Below are 21,208 nucleotides of genomic sequence, written 5' to 3'. Positions count from 1 at the left end.
CACATGTTGCCTTGAAACACAGCTGTTGAAACAGCCTCCTTTGATCAGAATTCTTCCATGTTTATAGCTAGAGCAAGAAGTATTATAGGATTTTCTTAGCACAGACTGAAAATCATAAAAAGAATGCAAAACCTGAAAAGTGCATTTGTCATGAGCGGGCATAACTTTTGAAATGTCAGTTAAAAGGAGACAACCCATGAATAGACTATGAGGATTTTCAGACTTTCTATTTCCCTAAAGTCCTCTTTTGTTTTACACTGGGAGTGGTGGTGTCCCTTCCTAGAGAAGCACAGGCAGGCAGTAGATTAGTCCTTATTTAGATGGTAAGTTCCAGCCTATTTGAATTGTATTAAGCATTCTCCTTACTTCTGTGGGATTTGTCATAAATCTTGAGTAAATATACTTAGCACAATCTCAAAGACTGAAGTTTTGATTTCTCAGAGGGCTCAAATCTTTCAGCCTTAAAACTTCTCTTGTTTAAGAGAGATAAAGCAAAAGAATCTACTTGTCAAAACAAACATGGGCTAAAAAACCCTCAGTACAAGCCTAGACTTTATCTCAATGGGAAGTGGCACTCATTCCATAGCATTCTTTGCCCAGGAGTGAAATCTATTATAGGAATTAGTACTGCCCCTCAAAATGGTAGCATCACTAAGAAGCAAATGAATCCTACTCTCTTTCCCTCTCTTTTCCTATCCATTCTCCTTCTTCTAAACAGTATTCAAAGATTTGTTCAAAGGTCTTCATCCTATCTTTGTTGCCATGGTCTCTCACAGAGTTGAAACAACATTTTCAAAACTAATGCCTGCTCTAAATGCATTGTTGTTGGGATGCTGAGTCAGTTCTCTGCTGAAAGAAAGAGAATCTTTAAAATCAGTTTTAACATTCAACTAACCTGAATGGGAAAAAGCAAGACATCTATATGCTACTAGACAGAAGTAAAACTTTTCAGGGGTGAGATGCCTTGTATTTTGGAAAGAAACCCAAACTGTCTCTAGGTGGAGTGGTTTTTTTGTCGGGTTTTTTTTCTGCCAGCTATGCTGATTTTACTCCTTCTTTTTATTCATACCAGACCTGAGAAAGACAATTGCTCTTCAGAAGGGGGAAAAAACCAGAAGAATCCTGTTGATTAACACACACCTCCCCCCCAACTAAACCGTTGCTGTGGGGGTGACAGAGGATGCTTGGTATGCAGTTGTGACAGCCAGGCCACGTTTTGGCAAGGCTGAAATGAGTAGGGGGAAATGATGAAGAAGCACCATTATTTCTAAGGGAACTAACAAGATATTTTGCTTGTATTCAGCTTCTCTGTTTGCCTCTCTTGTTTAACTACTTGCACATTCTTTGAAATAAGGTCCATCTTTAGCGCACATATTTGTACAGCACAAAGGGAAACAAGCTTACTTTTCTAATTCAAACTTTTAAGCTTTATTATATAAACGAGACCATCTATTTGCTATGTAAATTAAAGCACTGCACACTCTGTACACACATTTCAAGGAAAGACAATCTTTGTCACAGACTTGCTTACATCAACTTTAAATTGTTTTTATATGCCTGGCTTCAATTTTTTTGAGATCCTTTGAACATCTGTCCTTAGCCCGTGATCTGGCATGGCATTCTGTATATTTGTTCATTATTCCCAGGGGAGGAATTTACATGAAAATTCTGTTGGTCTAATTATATGCTTCAGCTAGAAAAACAATTCATCTGTCCACAGCAAATTTCACCTTTATGAAACAGATGATGATTTTGCCAGAAACTATCTGGACATTGTAACAACTGAAGGTTTTACAGCCCACATTTGTAATATGGGTCATAAACTGAATTGAAGTGGGAAAAAAAACCCCTTAGATCATTACAGTGCTTCTGAAAACAACCCTTCATCTTTAGGAAAAAAAATCACAGTTTAATGGGGGAAGATGTTTGCAGCAGCTTATTAGGGGTAAAATGTAGCCTCCCCTGCTACTTGTATCTCCTGGAGTCAGGAAATTCAGGTTGTGAATGAGGAAAAGCTCAACAAAGATCTGAAAATAGCGTGTTGTGGGTCTCAGTCCTGGAGATACATGTGGGACTGAACACTGGAAGTATTTCAGGGTGACAGGTTGCAGAAAGAAGAATAAATGGAGTGCGAGTTCTTCCTATAACTTAAAAATCATGAGTGGGAAAGTGCATTCACAAAATGGGAATGGTAAAGATCTTCTCAATTTTTCATGCTATAGGATGAAGATGGATACACCAAAGCAGAGCTGGTGATCCTGGGGTTTGCAGTTTCCAAAGGTGTCCACATTTTGGAAGGTTTAAAGGTATTTCTAAAGAGAAGAACACAGACTGCGCATTGTGTGTACACTTCTCCCACTCTTTCCCCCCACTTTTCTCTGCTACCACGTCACTTTTTTCCCATTATTTTAATTCAGAGAACTCTCCCCTTTTCACTTCTAAAATCTTTCTTTTCTGGCCTTTCAAATTTATTCTTTTTCTTTCAGTGCTCCTTGCTCATAATTTTCTAATTCTCACTAAACTATACTTTCCATGTCCTCCTAAATTCCACACTCCCAAAACTTTCATATTCCCCTTTTCTAGTCTGCTATTGCTTTACAGTCTATTTAAACACCGTTGCTGTTGCTGGGGATTCCATTGCCTTTTTAAGGCTTCCTATATATATTTTAATTTTCCAATCAGCCATATCAACCCATCAGTCCTATTGCTTAATTTACCAAGCACTCCTCTTTGTAGTCAATATCATAACCTGAAATCCATTTCTCCAATTAATTTCCGTTTTGGATACCAGTGCTATACATCTGCATTAATCTTTTCACTTTCTGTGGCTTGGATCCTTCTAGGTTCATCTATTTACTGCCCAATAAGCTCCTCTTCTCATGACTACATTCTCTGAGCTCCTCAGTACGTATTTCATTATCCTTATCTTTTTTCCTACGTGGACTGCCTCTTTTTTCCCTCCCAATTTAACTAAAATATTCCCCCCTTTTAGTACTCATCATAGTGGCATCAGAGAGCCTAATGACAAGCACGAAAGAGAGAGCACCATCTGCTTGCCAGCCTGGGCTCCTCCTGCCATGTTATTCCCTCACAGCTTGTGGACTTCCTATGGAAATTGTATTTTCCCTAGCGATCCATCAGTGGGATTCACAGAGCCATGGGCAGAGGAGGGCAGTGCCTCTTGGACTGCCCGCCCAATGTTCTTCAGCTATGGGCTGCCTCTCCTGAGGAGGAAGAGTTATCCTCATCCCCATCCTTACAGCACAGCTGGCTCTGTCCTCTTCTCCTCTTCGGGGAGATTCACCGACTGCCGCTGCACAACCTTTGGCAGAAAGCGAGGCAGGATTTGGCCTTACATCAAAGACCTCACCAGTGTGTCCTACGAGTTAGCATGAGTGTCTGTCTGTGCTGGGGAAGGGCTAAGAGCTAGAATAGCAAGGGTATTTCAGGTCAGGCCTGAGGCGAATTAGCAGACAAGTTGTGAAGCTTACACAACATGTGGCCACATTATGTGTGGCTCCAGTCAGCGCTAATAGCCTGTCATTGAGCTCCACGTTTAAACAATTTGAGCAAACAGCAAACAGAGGATGGGAGGAGGGAAAAAGACCTTCGAGGAATAAGCAAGATCAGGCTACTTAGTACACTTGACAAGCAAATATTGCAGCGGTGAGGACAACGGAGTATCTGTCAGGTAGAGACACGACCCAGTTCCTACCATGCAAAAATAACATAATACAAAACCAAAAATTTACAGTTTGTCCAGTTTTAAAATTCATTTGGCCAGCAATTTTTTAAGCTACATTGGAAATCAGTTATTGGTTTAGATTGTATCTGATCATGTGCATTATAAGAGAGAAAAAATAAAACATATATGGTTTTGGTTTAGCAGCAAGGAAACCAAAAAAGGGGGGAACAGAAGGAAAAAGAAAAAAAACAGTTTTAGTAACAACAAAGAGTAAAGTTCAACCGCATCCATATAAATAACATTGATATTAGTGTTGGGAAGTAAATATAAAACATTTTATAACAGAATTTAGAAACCATACTGCACTGTTTAATATGAAAATAATAGCCTTTCGAGCCAGTACTGTTAGAGTACTTATTTCATCCAGTGCAGAATTGGCTAAGAAACCATCCACTCTACCATGGGAATGCTTAGCTCAGTATCTGGTAGGTTGCCAGCCATTTAAAATGTTTTTGTGTTGGTTTAATGATTGTTCCCATGAGCACTGATGGTAAGGGTTGACATTAATTAAAATACTAAGTCATCAGAGCTTGCATTGTGGGGAGAGAAAGAATGGGCTGGATCCAATTGTCTTCAAGTTTTCCTTAGCCTTTCACATTTTTCTCTTAGCTCTATCATACATGCCAAATATCCTTTTAGCTGAGGTGTAACAATGTAAACAGGCTGTCTCCATAAATATAATCTTTTTGAGTTTTTCACATAGTTCCATTTAACTGATTAGAGGACAGTCATTAAAATCAGCTAATCATGTAATGTGGCTGTGTTCTGAATGCTAAACAAAATGCCTAAATGAAAGAGGATTTTAAAACAGTGTCTGCTTCTCAATTTGTTTCTACTGTATATTCAATGGCACACAATACAGTACGAATTCTGGGCCTTATCCTCATTAACCTCAAAACTCATTATCTCATATAAAAACAGGCCCTTTCCATAGCGTATGTTGCAAAAACTATGAAAAAAACAAACTAGAGATGCATTTTTGCACACACTATGGAAACATGATGAAGTATTTCACTTAGAACTGTGAAATTAAACCAGAATGGCATAAAATCCTGAGGAAGACTCACTGATAAAATGATTTTTGCATCATTCAGAAAGAATAGTTATCTTATTTATTTCTCTCATTTTATTAAAAACTACTCAAGATCCAGATCTTCAAAGGCACACAAACAGGAAGAAGTCACTTAACACCTGGAGTCTGCAAAAGGTCCCCTCAAAAATGAGTAAAGAGGCTGAGTTCTTCTACTCCCATCCATTCAGCAAGCCTCTGTTCTCATCCTCCTGGCAGGAGCTTAATACTGCAGAGAGCAAAAATGCAAGACAAAGTTTATTCTACATGCAACATGATCAATACACTCCGAATAAAGACTTCTGGCTTGACCAATGTGAAAAAGCAAGCTGAGCCTTCACAAATGCAATGGGACATTTTCACAGTAAGCAATATATATCATAAAGGAGACTGCTGGTCCTGACACAGAAGACAGAGCAACCCTTTCTAAATATAAATCACTTTCGCTCCTCTGGATCAGAAGCCACGTGAATCTGCAACTTTGGGTCACCTCTATCTTGGTGAAGACCAAAATCTAAATGAGGTGTGTGACACCAGTTACCAGCCCAGTGCATCCACTAGCACACAGCACAGTGCTCACACTGCCTCCCATCTCACTAGGGGGCTGCATAAGAGAAATCCTCATCTTTGAACATGTGCAACCACCATTGTGCTTTGCACATATAAACACTGCTCCTTTACCTTGTCTGTGGACAGACACAGACCTTCCCTACTCTCCTGGCAACAAACAGGGAAGGAGTTTTACAGCAGCAGATTTCTCTGATGGCAAACCCTGGAATATGGGAATGCTCTTTGGCCTGTTGGTGTCAATGTTCTCTGAATAATCTTCTCATATAAATAAGCTATCTGGACTTTGGGTCATTCAGGAGCTTATCTATGTAATGCAGAAGAGCCAGAGCAGGCAATGGAGGTCCTTGTCCTTGTACATGAGGGCAGAAGACCTAATGTCCTCCTGAGGCTTCAGTGGAGCCATCTATGGACATGAGATTAAAAGGCTTGGGGTAGTTTAAAGCTAATCTGTTTATTTTAAACTCTTGTGCCTAGTTTGGGGGATTTTGGGGTTTTTTTTTCTGGCGGAGTTGCTTTTTCAGGGCGGCAGTATTCTGTTTGTTTCCTTTTAAAGGACAGGCAGGCTCGCAGGGATGAGGCAGTGCCCAAAAAGGGCCACCAGCCCTTCGCCAAGGGCGCCGCAAAGCGCTAGTACCAGAGTGCAGGCTCCCAGCTCAGCCTGCCCGTGGCAGGTGCACGGATAGAGCGGGGCCCGCAGCTTCTCTGTGCCCCATCCGAGAGCCGCGGGGAGCCGGGGCACAGAGTGCGGCCCGGAGGGCACGGGGAAGACGGGCGGTGCGGACATGGCTGCGGAGGCCGAGCCCGCCGTGCCCCGGGCGGCCGGGAGGGCCCGCCGTGCCCCCGGCGGCCGGGCGGTCGGAAACAGCAGCAGCACTACCCGGGTAATCCGCGGGGCCGGGGCGCGGCGAGTGGGTGGTCCGGGCGGCCGGAGGCGCGGGCTGTCCCCCTGCCCCGGCGCCGGGCCCGGCCCGCTCCCGCAGCTGGGCCGGAGGCGGCCCGCAGACCGCTCTCGGCACATTTCTTCATTTCTCACTTGAGTGCCCTTCTTTAGTTCCCTTTCAACTGCCCACTTTATATCGGCTTCATTACACCACCGCTCCATTTGTGATGTAAATCGGGAAACTCAGGGAAGTTTTTCTTTTGGCCTTGTCTACGGAAGAATACCGAGAGGTATTCAAAACGTATTAACACAAATCAATGGCACCAATAAAAGCAAAATCTCCTTAGCAACATAATCTTGATTGCAAAAGGAGAACTGAGAGCATTTAGCAGAACAGTGGCCCACATGGAATACGCATTTGTCTAGAAGAATGCCGCACAAAGCCTAAAAGAGAGATGCTGAAAAAATCCAAAATTAACTCACACTGAACAGTTACTCTTTTTTTTCAAAGTACACAATTGGCTACATTAAATCTATCGTGCGCTTTTCTGCTCAGCAACATTGTATCTACCGCTTTGCAAGCCACATTACAACACCCGGAATGCTTCACAGTGCCGGGCAGGAGCACCCCTCCCCACCCGCACGTTGGGACATGAGCATGTCTAACACACCTCTCATACATGCTAGAGACATTATACACATGCACTTTATAAAGGGACTGCCAAGACTGCCATACTAGAGTAACCAACGAGCTTAAAACGTTTCATGCAAGGAAAAGCTGCCGGCTGATGAGAACCAAGGCCATCCTCGGCATGGCGGAGAGCACAGACTTCATTTTTGTTCATAAGGTTCAGGTTAACCAGCATTTCATATTGAATGGTCTGAAAAACACATGAATTGCATGGATGGGAATGATTCCTTTCTGAATAGGTGGGGTCTGCCCCAACTAGATGGAAACCCTATCTTGAGAGCACACGTGAATAAAACATAAAAGCTTCAAAAAAAGACACAGCTTCAAAATCACCATTCAACCATAATGATAGTACATTTAATAAATCCTACTATCATTATGGCTTGAAAAGCTTAAAGAACTCCAAATGTGGACCTAATGAAAAACCAGTTTGAAACACTTACAGCAGGGAACTCCAGGTAACTCCAGTCCTAGAGCCACCTAAATGACCAAAATCGTTTTCTCTCCCCTCTCACCCACCCCCCCGCCTTTAGACTAAAAGTATCAACTGGAAGATAAGACCATTGCACAATACAGCAGTTTCTCAAGTTTTTCCTTTTCTTCCTCTTCCTACCACACCCTCCCCCCAACACAGATGAAAAACTATAAGGCTTAGAAGATATGTTAAACAATTATTTTATTAGTTTATAATACATACAACTTAAGAAATGCCTTAAAAAAAGTTATATTGGAGTCCTTTCCAATTCCGGGTCAGGTCAGGAAAAACCAATGTTGATGTATTAAATATTATTCTATAATTCAACAATAGATTAGCCTCAGTAATTTAGCAGACATGGTTAAATATTCTTAAATATGCATATATACAATTGTGCAGCCTTAAAAAAGTCCTTTAATTCCTATCTTCTCCCAAAGCTGTGTACCCTGTGAACACAGTGCTGGCTTCTAAGCTTTGTGTCTCTCATCTGGACTTAGGATACTTGAAGAGGAATGTTACAATAGTGGAAATCACAGCAAATCTATCTTTCTAAACTCTGTGAGAGGATAGATGCCCAACAGGCAAAATTAACATCAAGTCTCTCAATAAGTAGCAGCTTCTTTAATTTCCAGTTTTAGGTTAAATTATTGCTTACATGTTTTCTGCTTGAAATGGATTTTTAACATACTCCAAAATATTGGGGTTTAAGTTTTCCCTCTTGATGGCAACATTTTTTCAGTGACTTATTGACCATTACTGCTTCATACATTTAACAGGTCTTTCCTAAACACACGCAGTCCAATGCAAGTCTCTGCAAATTCTTTTAAATTCTCTGCAACATGAGTTACACATGGTCTAATTTAGCACACAACATTTAGGCACTGTTCTGTAGTTTACTATTCTCTTTCAAATTTATGTTTGGAATAAGTTCATATTCTGATTGCCAGACTCCATCCTTTATGAAAACAAGAGTCTGGGTTAGACTTTTCAAATCAGGGTCAGACTTTTCAAATCAAACTACTTTCACATTCCCTGTTATCTCACTGAACCAAACTGTTCATTGACAATATTCACCAGTACACTGCATATCCTAACAAGTTAGAAAGCCTATTGCTAGCATAAAAGGATCAGAGATACACACTTGGAGTGGATGAGTTAGATATTTATATCAGCACAATGAAACCAGTTTAAACATACAGCCACTAAAAATATCAGTTACATTGCATCAGGATATGACTTTTTGAAACATTTCTAAACATGACTTAAAAAATGTATTCATAAACCTAAAATACTGTAACAAAAAAAAGTCTTCAGCTGACTACTAAGTCTAGTTTTCAACATGAAGCAAAATAACTTTCATTTATTAAGCTATAAATGAGGAGCAAACAACAAGAAAAAAGCATGTTTCAATAAACATTATAAAAATCTATTTGTTCTCTCAAAGTGAGCATTTGTCAATGGTTCCCTTCTCCATAAAAACTACAATTAACTACAAAAGTCTTACTTACCTGAACATAAATTGTACTAACTGGATCCTATTTGTGGGCCTTAGATATACTGTCACATGACAGGAGCTGTCTGGACAGGTCAAGAATTTTCTTTGGAAACAATTAGTCATGCATTACAGGCTCCAGCTTAGGAAAAGACTGTTCTGCACTCAGCGCAGCTCTCATCAGCAATTCCATTTTGGTCTGGCTACTTTAAATGAAGAGATGCTGAGTTTAGAAGGAAGCTTACCTTCTGCATTATTATTCTGCATGATAGCAGAATTGTCTATCAACTAGAGCATAACCAAAATAAATCAATCACACACCAAAATAAAAAAAGAGAACAGAAGTTAATACACAGTCTACATAACTACTGAAATGGACTGCTAGCTTTTGCTTAACTTGCACCATTCAATATAATTTCATTCAGTTCAAAACTATTTTCTGCCATACTCACAGAACTCTAAACCTAATCTTCAAATCCAATCTTTTCAGTGTTGCTTCTCCTAATTCTTATGTTTCATCTTTTGCTTCACTAAGTTGTTCCTACTGGTCTGTTGTATTTTGAAGAGCCAAGCATTTATGAACCCTTTTTCAAGAAAATAAATTTTAATGAAATATTAATGAGCTAAACAAACCAGAAGACTTCTTTTAAAGGACAACTTCCATGAAACCAGTAAAATGTAGTTTCCTAAAAATGTATATTACCCAGGTGTTATGTGGTAGGGACACATACATACATCAGCACAAGTGTCAACATATGACCTTTCATGCAAGGAATCAGGGGGTTTTAATTTTTCAAACATGGTTTCTAATTCAGCCTACACTGGCTATCAGAAAGATGAAAGTTCAAAAAGTAATGAACTGCAAAGTACTGTTAGCAAAAAAACAGTCCAAATGGATATCTCATTAAGAATAAATGCATGGTTTTAGCAGTGACTTTTTTTCAATTCTAGAGTACTTTGCCCCTTGAAATTATTCTACTTTCTTAAGAAGAATAATACTGTTTTCTTAGTACACCAGTATCCCCTGATTCACCCAGCCTACAGAGAAAACTTTACAAAGAATAAACACAGGAGTTAAGAAGGTAGCACCATTAGAAATAATCACTCCATCCAAATCCAAAAAAAACCCCTTCATTTATCCTTATCCAACATACTTTGTCATTTAGCAGCCTAGTAATTCAGGGTAAAAGAAGCTTTCTTAACTTTATATTGATAACATTCATAATGGTCATGCATATTACAATCAAGTTTCTAGGGTGATATTTGCAAAATAAGCCTTCATGCAGATAGGCATTCAGCTCATTAATTCCAAGTTTGTATTTCCTATTAGTCCCTGAGAAGTTAATATTTCTACCTACAATATGGCTATTAAAGGCATTATAATGATCATACACTTAGCTGTTTGTCATGGAAATGCAACATGGCTGTAGGGAGAAGCACAGAAATTACAGCAAATTAGCAGTGATCAATACAGATTTCTGAAATGCTTTCTTTTCATAAGTAAGGTTGCTGAAGAGCAACATAAATTATTTTAGTCACAGGTACAAAAGTAGCCAGCGCCACTTATCCTTAATAAGTCACTACTATGAATCCAAGACATTTGAGGCTCTGAGATCTCTCTAATTGAGTGCTTCTTTTACACAAAATCATCTGGATTTTGACCTAATGTAGGGTCATCATGATCCTTATTTTAATTACTCAACAGCAGTGCTGGGAGAACTTAAAAGAACCATGGATTTTCTTTGCTTAACAAGTCTTTCACCTCTTCAATTAAAGTGATCTCTTTAAACTGTTCAGAATTCAAATGGGGGTTTTGGTGGACAATTTGCATTATTGCCAGCTGCTCAAAACCCATAAACTAGGGCTACAAAACAAGGGGACCAATTTAAAATTAAGACTTTAGGGTAGGGGGTGGAGGGAAGGGAAAAAAGACAAGTTCTTTTTCCTTGGCTCCTGGCTTCTAAGCAGGTACAGATTGTATTTTAAAGCTCTTCCCACAATCTTTGGGGCTAAATAATGACTTTTAGAAAAAAAAAAAATTAAAACTGACTTTTAAATAAGCCTGTGTCTGAGAGACAGTGTATTACATTTAAACATCATGGTCTTGAGAATTACAAAAACATAATTTAACAAATTGATTCAGAGATTATAATTTACATCTAAGTACTGTAGAAAGTTTTTACAAACTATTTTTCTTGGGTTTAAGTACCATGGGGAATTCTGGACTTGCATAAATAGTTTATTAAAATTACTCTTACTGACCTATTACAAAAAATGTACTGACTTCCTGTATCTCCATACACATTTTCATTTCTGGTGAAGTTTGTCAATCCCAATATAAACTTTGAGTCACAACTATTTAACAGCAGATGAGCTCTTCAGAATTCTTCATATAGGGTCAGAGAGAAAGTCCTCCTCCCTCAGAACTTATTTCCACCTATGACTAAAAAATTTAAAAGAATTTGTTTCTATTATATGACAGTAAGAAATCTTTATTCACCAGTTAAAGGCAACTATATCTAAAACTAATAATTAGCTCTCATGGAGATTCATTGATGCCTTCACCATTAGTTCAGCAGGGTAAAGATGAAACAGGCATAATTTGCTAAATTATTATTATCAACTTGATACCTAACTTAACTGTTCAAGGAAATTTGAAATAGATAAGATTATTTGTAGGAACTGATGAGTTGCAAGAAGCTAAACAAGTTAGTATAATGTAATAGTTATTTTAGCAAAGAGTAGGCTGTGTCCTGGAAGTCCTACTATAGCTTCTGGTCTGCTCAAACTGTGCAATTTTGTTCTTTACCAAGTGACAAAAAGGTAATATATGTCTTCTCACTAGCAATCAAAATAAATAGATTTAGTATTTCAGAAGCAACATCAAAAGAAAATCCTGACAACTGCCGCAGGCATTAAACAGTTGATTAAAGCTCCTGCCATCTTCAATTTCCATCACTATAATTAATGAATTGAAAAGGATTGTATGAAAATGTTTTGTAACACTCTTACTAGGTGAGTGTACTACTTCTTTAGGAGAGTACCACTTCTGAGATAAAATTCATCTCTCAATATAGGCATTTTCTCAAATTTCCTGATTATATTTTAAGTCAGAGACATTGTATTAATAAAATATCCAAAATACTTTTTGAGGGAGTAAGTAAGTCTGGCCTCCTTACAAAGGGATTTAACGTTTTAGTTGCTCGGAGCTCTACTTTGGATCTCTATATTATTTCTTAAAGAAAAAGTCACAGGTATAATATAGAATTGCCTCTGCTGATGCACCTAGAAGTAGACAAGATCTTAAGCATCACTACTGTTGATGTGGAAGCTTTACTAATGGGATACTCTGTAAACCTGTAAGCCACACTGTTCACTGCTCTGGTCTCAGCACACATCACACCTGAAGCAGCTTTACTGTCCCTGGGTTTGGGTGCTGCTGGAAAGGTAGCGGTGGATGAGGACAGAACACAGTATGGCAAGTTTGAGAAGTAAACTAAGGAAAATAGCTGCTATGAACAAATCAGAAGCCATATCCTCCACTAGAGTGAAGGGACAGGTTTCCACTTCAGTGGAAAACTGCATCCATGACACAAATTATAGTCAAATGAAATTTTTTATAAAATCTAGGCCTCACATGATCCAGTATTCATTTTATTGAAAACTGACACAAAAGAAATCAATTATATTTCTGGTCATAAGTATTTATCACCAGTTATCACTTCTGTTCAAATCCAACCTCTCCTCTGCACCTCCAACCCCCCTGTCTCTGCTGCCATCAATGTTAGGTTTCTGTCTCCCACAGGCTGAAACTAGTCTGAGGTTACAATTGATACTTCTGGGTGAGAGGAGGGCAGCAGACCCAGATTTGTACTGAAGAAGAGGTTGAAATTGATTTTTAGAAAATTATAAGCATTTACTTTGTAGAGAAAGCATGAGTGGCACTCAGACAACTGAGGCCAGCACAAAACTGGAATTTGTTAATGAAAAATCATATTCTGTCAAGTCAAAGAAACATCCTTGTAGGCTCATATGAAAAGCATAGCTGAGCTATTCTCAAAGTGAACAGTAGGAATCTACAGATGAAAGCTGTGCAAAAGATGAATTTTGGTAACAGATTCAGAAGGCTTAGATTTAAGAAAACTTAAAACTTCCTAGACCACTCCCGCTATGGACAATTTAGGAATATAATACTCACTAGGGAATATTTTACAGAGAATAAATATTTGAAGACATAGAAAAATAGTTCACAGCATCAAGGTACCTGTAATACATTACCTTGAAATAAAACTTGTATTTAAAAGATTAAAAAGAGAAGACTATTCTTGTAGTGGTATCAACTTTTCATTCATACAAATATTAAGCAGAGTATATCTGTTTTTTTAATATATTCACATTATTGCTTGCTAACACAACTGTACAAGGAACATGTTCTTAACTTACATCAATTTTGTGTACAGTAATTTCAGACACCTAAGTAAATTTTACAGTTATGAGAGTTGCAAGTAAAAAACCCCAAAAATTATGTATGAAGATATGTAAAATTAAAGTATAATCAGAAGAAATGAAATACAACTGGCCTGACCCAAGCATACATCATATATCCAGTTAAAAAAAGTCTTATACTTGTGCAGAAAATAAACCTTGTAAACCAAAATGGGCAAAAGAAAGGGTGCAATAAATAATTGCCTAACACATTTAAACATACACTGTTGCCCAGTGCACCTTACTTTGATTACTTTAATATATGGCATTTGCATCTGGAACTGCACTGTTCAAGAAATAAGTAACTTTTTTCCTGCGTCTGTGGCTTTAAAATAAACAAAAACAACCATGAAAGGTTTTCTTGGGCAATTAAGTTTTACTAAAACAAGTCCTTCTGCACCCCTGTGTACAAGATCTGGTAAACAGTATGAATAAAGCTGGCACATGGCAATTGACTGAATTAAAACAGCTACATTATAAAATGCAGTAATAATATACTTTTGTGATCTTGAGTTCTACTAACCAGACACATGCAAAGCTCTCAGTGATTCTTCTAGTCGGAGTAAAATAATTCCACTTGGCTGCCTTATTTTTTTTTAATTTTTTAAAGCCAAACTTTTTCAGAATCAGTTGACAGGACTTCTTCATGAAAAGTATAGAGATTTCTACTAACAATATCTGGATTCCAAAAAAATCACAGTTTCAAAAAGAACTTTGTCTCCTTTTGCTGGAAGAGACTAGTCAACATCCCAAAAAGAAATAAAAGTATTTACAATTGACTAGTCACTGACAGAAGCTTCCAAATATATTCGACGGAACTTCAGCAACTTCAGAATGACTAAAGGAATTTACACAAGGTACAGTCAACCAGTTGTATCATATAGGGATAAAAAAATACCTGTTCACTTGTATATCATTTTCAGCTGTGTATTTATATAATATATATATGTACACACGCGCGCACACACATATAAAAGACTCCTTTGAAAACCAAGATACATTAATAAACAGAAGTAGCAAAAGTAAAAATAACTTAAGTAGTAATTAACATTTGTGTGAAATTACTTTGCAGAGTTTGACCAAATACACTTAGAACATACTCTTATTAAAAAAAAGAACACAGAAAACAACTAACCAACAAAAAATAAACCAAAACAAACAAACATGAAAACCCAAAACAAACAAACAAAAAACAAATGAAACCACCACAAGATTCTGTAGAACCAAAGTTATGTCACTATCAGGAGAGCACCAAGCAAGGCACCATTGGAAAGACAACATACTTGAATAAGTCTCTATAAATAAACTGAATGCTAATCCGGTCGAAAAATCGGTGTCTTTGGTAAAAATTCTATAAGGATGACCTGTATAAAAAGAAAACAAAAATGTATTAAAGATGGCAGCAATCCTATTATCTATCACAATTATAATTCACATGGTTTTGGGTTTGGTTTTTTTTTAATTAGCATATCAAGTTGTGATGAAAAACAAAAATCATGGCACTTGTCTCAGGTAGGAGACCATTAGAGAAGTCATGTATGATAATTGGTTTGGGGTTGAAAACCAATACTTATGGAATAAAACTGGAAAAGTTTGCCTACTGATATGAAACACATAAACTGAAGTAAGCTAATTATGTTAAAGAATTATTATACAGTCATTTATTTATTGGGGGAAAATTACAAAAGAGATAAATGCATTCACTAAAAAAAATAAACTAACAAATCCTGAATGCACAATGCATGAAAAGTTAGTTTTCAATTGCAATTTCACTTAATTCAGAATTGTTGCCACTTAATATAGGATTCTAAATCATGTTTATAGTTCAATACCTGTGTAAAAAAATGTATCAACTTTTGCAAAGCTCCCATATCTACAAATGTTCAAGTAGTTAACAAGAACTTGACTAATGGTTTTGTGTGATTATTCTTATGGTCTCAATTCAAATTTAAACTGCATTTTTCCCAGCTAAGTACACTATAGGGCTCACTCCAGAACACAATCCAAGTATTTATCCTCTTTAAATAGGAAGCTTGAAGAAAATGTTCACTTGTGCACATTCTTTCTTCGGAGACAGTCATAACACAGCAGCATGATCTGATTTATAAACAAATAAATGCATCTGGAACATAAATAAGGATTTTATTTACTTGTAAGGGAAACTCACCTTTTTAAGAAGTTAAAAATTATTTCTCAATGTTTGTGATTGTAAAGGAGAATACAACTTAGCTGCTTAGAAAATAAAGACTTCTATCTCTGCAAGCATACAAAGCCTCAGAAAATAAAAGTAAGTCTCCAATCTTATTTCTAAGGCAAGTACTTTTGGAATTATAAATCCTGAAATTAGGTAGATAAGTTTATTTTTTGAGATATTCGGAAGTGACTTATCTTCAGAAGTAATGCAAACTGCTGAAAATCCACTGATCACTGACCTGAGTCAACCACTGGATTCTGTAGACATACCAGGGCTTCTGATTTTCAGGCAAGTTTTCAAAAAGGGAGCAAGAGGTAAAGCAGAAGCACTGTCTTTATGCCAAAAGTATAAGACTATCTTGTCTTTCTTAATTTAATTAATTATTTATTTGATTTGTCATCTACTACAGTGGATTTCAAACCTCATTTTGGTGAAGTACCAAGTTTTGGGTACAAAAGTCTAATTTTAATCATCTGTTTAGCAAAAAGTTGAGGATAGGCATCTATTATTTAAAATTAAATCACAAGCGTATTAGGGGCAGTTTTTAAAGACACTAGCAAATCAGTTCACTGAAAGCGAGAAAATGTCACACTGAGGTTTTGTAAAAATTTTCTCATTAATATACCCAAAGATATCTGACATTTCACAAATTGAAAATAAAATCTTTGACCTTTATCCTGTGAAACTATATGCCCATGCATATATTATTATAGTAAGCAGGTCAACTGATTTGAAATTATATTTGATAGAATGAATATTCATCTGTAAATGTTGCTGGGGCATCCATAGTATTTACAAACTCACATTATGTTTTTTCCAATTGAATCTGCAGAACATTGGGTTTGACAATGTTTCCTGTAGAAAAATGAAGTTTTCAGCAAAATACGAATGCTTCATTTAGGCAAAGCTTAGGTCTATTTTCTGAAATTTGATTTATTCCATTTTCAATCACACCCATATATCTAACCTAAAAGATTCAGTAGAATAAATTTTACAAAAAAGTATTTATTCAGTGAACTGAATAGAGTCATTCTGTAAAAAACGCTTTTTGAAGACCTTGTATTTCAAGCAAGAGGTAAGATCTAGTTGAGGGACAGGGAAAAGGAGAAGACTAGAAGATAAAGATAATTTTAATATAATTTTGAATTTTGAATCACATTTAAAATTTTTATAGGCATTTTAGATTTGTTATTTTATAGAACAGACAAAGTCCTGTGTAATGGAAGATCACAGATAAGTTAGACCTAATGCAGTAGGATGTTTCTCCAAAGCTAATCTTTATTTTTAAAAAGCTAACCTTCCTACAGCCTTTAGTAACTACTAAAGCATTAAAAGAAATTATGGAAATTCTAATGTTGTTTACATTTTATCAGATTAATTTCATCCTATCCTATGTACATCCAAAATATATTGAAAATGGAAATAAGAACAGCACCAAAAAGAACAAGTTGCAAGCTAAACAAACTGAAATCCTACACATCGTTCATTTTAAACCACACAACTTCTCACTGTATATTTCCAAGATGGGCTTATGGAGTCTCAGCCAAAGACTAAAGCATATTAAAATTCCAGAGACTGACTTGAAAATATTTTAGTGACACCAATTGGAGATAAAGATACTTTCAAAATAGTTGAGGTAAGGGGCAGTTAAAATCTAAAAAAGGTTTAAAGGTTAAAATCTTAAAAAGGAGCTAAAGGTTTCTTAAGCTCCAACAGCTTAGTTGAAAGGTCTTCTTCCATACTTTTGGACTTGATTAGCATTATATAAAATAGCCATATCTGACTTGCTGCGTAACCAAAGTTGTGGTTATTCTTTATACAGCATCTAAAATTTCACACTCCATCAGCACATGTTCAAGCTATTTTATCTTGGCAATTAATTTATTATTTTTCAGAACACAGTGAAGCGTTGTTTTCAAGTCATTCATAACTTTATAAATCAGTCCTGCACATGAAACCATGCATCTGTGAACCGTAGAAAATCCTTGCACTCAGGCGATTAAGCTCCTGACACCTTTACTGATTAATAATCATGAAAAGAATAAGATCAGAAGCAAAATAAATGATCATTTAATAGAGAAACTCACAAAACAGCCCTTTAACTTACATATTCCATCATGTTATTCGTTTCACATTTCCTTTTGCTTAGTCTCCAATGCAAGCACAGCTAGACAAGGAGGAAAGAAAAAGAAGAAAAATGAGCTGTATTTTATTGCAGCACACAGACTAGCCCATTTGTTCACCTTTCATATTTTTCGTTCAACAAAAGCATCTGTTTCCATACTGTGCAATTCAAACTCCAACAGTACGAAGCTGCTCCCTGCGGCACTCACCTTGTGGTATAACCTATTGTTTTCCCATTCTAATAACTTCTCAATCGATCTTCGTGTCTGGAAGACAAATGAGAAAGAATTTTACTCTTGACTGGTTTTAGAAAAACTTTGTTTTGCAGCTGCTTTTGTGTGAAAAGGAGAGAGGTACAGGACAGTGACTGAGTACAAGGTGGTCTGTAGTATGATCAAAACTTGTCTGGTATTAAATAGTATCTAGAACAGAAACAACTTTTTGTGATAGCTGAGTAAGTACCTTCAATCACTTTGGAACAAAAACTGTTGATATGTATGTTCTCTGGTTCTTATGGCAGTTTTAACTTTAAATTCACAGAAACTTCAAAGTGATCTAAGTATAAAAAGCAGGAACACTGCTCCCCCATGATCAGTGATCTAAATGTACTGCTTCTAAGGTCAGCATATAAACTCACAAATGTTGCAAACTATTTTGCAGTGCTGTATGTCAAGTGCAAATACACAGTACTCTAAGTAAATGAGGAATTTTTGTTACATTTACATCCAGATTTTAGAGAGTAAGAAAGCAAACGCAGAAAGTTACAGTATATTCCACAAATAAGCATTAGTAAGTTTGTGATCTGTATAGAGCAAATCCAGTATTTAGGATTCTAAAGGAAAGGTTTACTGCCTGTGTCATCCACACTTGACATTTCAGACAGAGAATCCAGAAAGCTGTTCTGCACAGCTTTTTAAGATTACGCATGCTAGAATTAAAGGACGTTCTGTGCTGCAAAGTTTCACAGCATTTTGAGTATAATTATTCAGTTATATTTACATTTGAGAAATACATACTGACATTTATGGTCATTTGACTGCCAGAATATATACTGCTTAGCTCTAAATGGGATTTGCTACAGACAGTGAATAAAAAGAGGATAATTCATGGTGCCAGGTGTTAAGATGAGACCAACAGAGCTGCAGGTGCAAAAGGACGGAGCAATGACAAGGATCAAATACAACTTAGTGCAGCTGCAGCTTCCTCACAAGGCGGAGAGAGGTCAGGGGAAAGGATGAGAAAGCATCTTGCTGTTATTGCTACAAAATACAGTAAATGGACCTTAACAAACCAAACTAAATGCTGTCTGAGAAACAAAAATATCTGAGTAAAATAAAAATTAGACAGCAAATTGTTCATTTCCCCACAAATATTAACATCTTGGTTTTCAAACATCCACTAGTTTAATACTGAAGCAGTGGTAGGGAAACACAGCTAAGCATGTACTGTGGTCACATGATTAAAAATTAGATCATTGCTATCAGCATTCATTACAGCAATTTTTTTATTATGTTTTATTTCAAAATCACAAGCCAAGGAATTATCAAAAGGTGGACATACCAGTGACTAATTTATCACATCAATTGGAAATTGAGTATTTTTGGGGTTATTCTTATTATTACGTTTTTAAAGACAGTGCCCTTTAACAATAATCAGTAGACCTCACTTGTTTCTTTGTAAAGATAGCCTTTTAGAGTCTGCTCTCCTTTTAAATGAAAATAGGGCAGCAGTTATGGTCACACTTTTGTTAATTTAGTTGCCAGTCAGCTCCAAATCAAAAGAAAATAAGGCTGCAGAGTGTAATTAACATTCAGTTCAGTCGTTTTGTCCCTTGTCTAGCCCCCAAGCTTTGTTAAAATTGCCATCTGAATGCTGAAGGCTGTAGGGAAATCGATTTGATTCTAATCGCACCATGAAAAGAACATGATCTAACTGCTTTCAGCCCTCCGTAAATCTGTACTAGGTCTTTAGCACAATGCAACTTCCAATTTAAAAAGCACTGAATGTCTCGTCAATGACTTTGTGAAGAAAAAAGAACAAGGAGCAGACATAAAAATTCCAATAGTTGTTTAAGCATTAAAGTTCATTTGCATCACAGCAAACCTGAAAAGGGCTGACCTCTCAAACCGCCTCTCAGGTCTATGAAGTTGTAGCCTTGACAAGCTCACATTGACAGAGCTCATTGACTCTGAAAGGCTACTCTATCAATGGTGAAAAATGGCAATAGGTTCTACTCTGAGCAGGCATCTGCCTGCCCACCCGCTGCTAAACCAATGGCAAAACTGATTCAAAACCTGAATCTACCTTGTAATCTTCCTTTCCAGGACCTTTTAATAATAGATTAAGATCACTATACAATTTAATTTCATTGTTTGCCCTAAAGACTGTGAAAAACATCCAAGCTTTTCAAATTCCAATAAAATTACATCTATATTACAATACATAAATATAAATAAGAAATTGATAGGTACTATTAATTGGTTTATTCAAACAAAAGGACAGCTTAAAGTCATTTGACTAGCATGAGATAAAAATACATGCAGACTCGAGACCATGATTCTTTATCTTCCCAGGGCCTTAAATACTACTTACCCTTCCTATAGCATAATCTGGAATAGTCATAGCTCCCAAACACACCATATCACTAATACAGAAATGTTAATGAAAATCAGACTGTAAAATATTTCTCCAAACCTCAGAGCTTGGAATAAAAAAGAAATTCATTAAACAGCATCACACAATTCACTATAGTAAGTTTTCTTCCTACTTGACAGGTGAAAAAAAGCACTTGCACGTGCAGCTTAATTAATCACTGCTCTTGACATCTCAATGATTTACAGTGAGGAGCAGGTGAGGATATACAAAACCAGAAAGGAACACTTGATTTGAGTGTAGCATTTCCAGCACACTAGGATGACAAGCTTGTATATTCTATCAATGGTGTACAGAAAAACCCATACAGCAAATTATTTGTTAGCCACAACAAAAGCACAAATTAAGTGGAAGAGAGACTTGCTTATTAGGAAGATTTAATACTATCCAGCTTTTCATTTTTTTTTTTCTTAAAAACCCAGTCCAATATTTAAGCAAAGAAAAAACCTGCAATTCAAGTACACTTTTTCAGCATACCAAGGATAAGAAAATATGCTTTGTAGTATATTTTATGAAAAAAACAGTCTTCAATGCTATCCACAGAATTTTGTGAGATAGCCTCTTCAACTGTCTAGATGCAATGTTTAATGAAATATTTTTTGTAAAATAACTGATTCTTTAAGAATATTAATGTCTAACAGTGTCTTTTGAAGAATCAGACTCCCAAAAAACTCTAGCACAGAGTACACTTTCACTAATGCTTATCACTCCTGATTCAGTAAAATAAAGTTTTTCTCTCAAACATAGAAGGAAAAAAAAAAATCTAAGCCTAGATATGAACTTTCCATGCAGAAACAAGGATAGCACTGAATATATTACCAACTGCAAGAC

The 21,208-nt window shown here is 36.7% G+C and overlaps 1 protein-coding gene across 1 annotated transcript in view; it reads right to left on the bottom strand.

Annotated features, from left to right (window-relative positions):
* Window positions 1–7,614: 7,614 nt before the first annotated feature.
* The window catches only part of CHIC2 (cysteine rich hydrophobic domain 2), a 30,015-nt gene continuing 16,421 nt past the window's right edge, over window positions 7,615–21,208 (bottom strand). The window contains exons 4-6 of the mRNA XM_036382498.2: window positions 17,935–17,991; window positions 17,709–17,768; window positions 7,615–14,771 (exon numbers count right to left, since the gene is read on the bottom strand). Coding sequence (XP_036238391.1) covers window positions 14,721–14,771; window positions 17,709–17,768; window positions 17,935–17,991 — 168 coding nt within the window. The 3' untranslated portion in view covers window positions 7,615–14,720. The remainder of the gene's footprint in view (window positions 14,772–17,708; window positions 17,769–17,934; window positions 17,992–21,208) is intronic.

Source organism: Molothrus ater, chromosome 4 (genome assembly GCF_012460135.2).
Source record: "Molothrus ater isolate BHLD 08-10-18 breed brown headed cowbird chromosome 4, BPBGC_Mater_1.1, whole genome shotgun sequence".
NCBI classification, from domain to species: domain Eukaryota; kingdom Metazoa; phylum Chordata; class Aves; order Passeriformes; family Icteridae; genus Molothrus; species Molothrus ater.
This window is presented reverse-complemented; position numbering and strand designations above follow the sequence as displayed.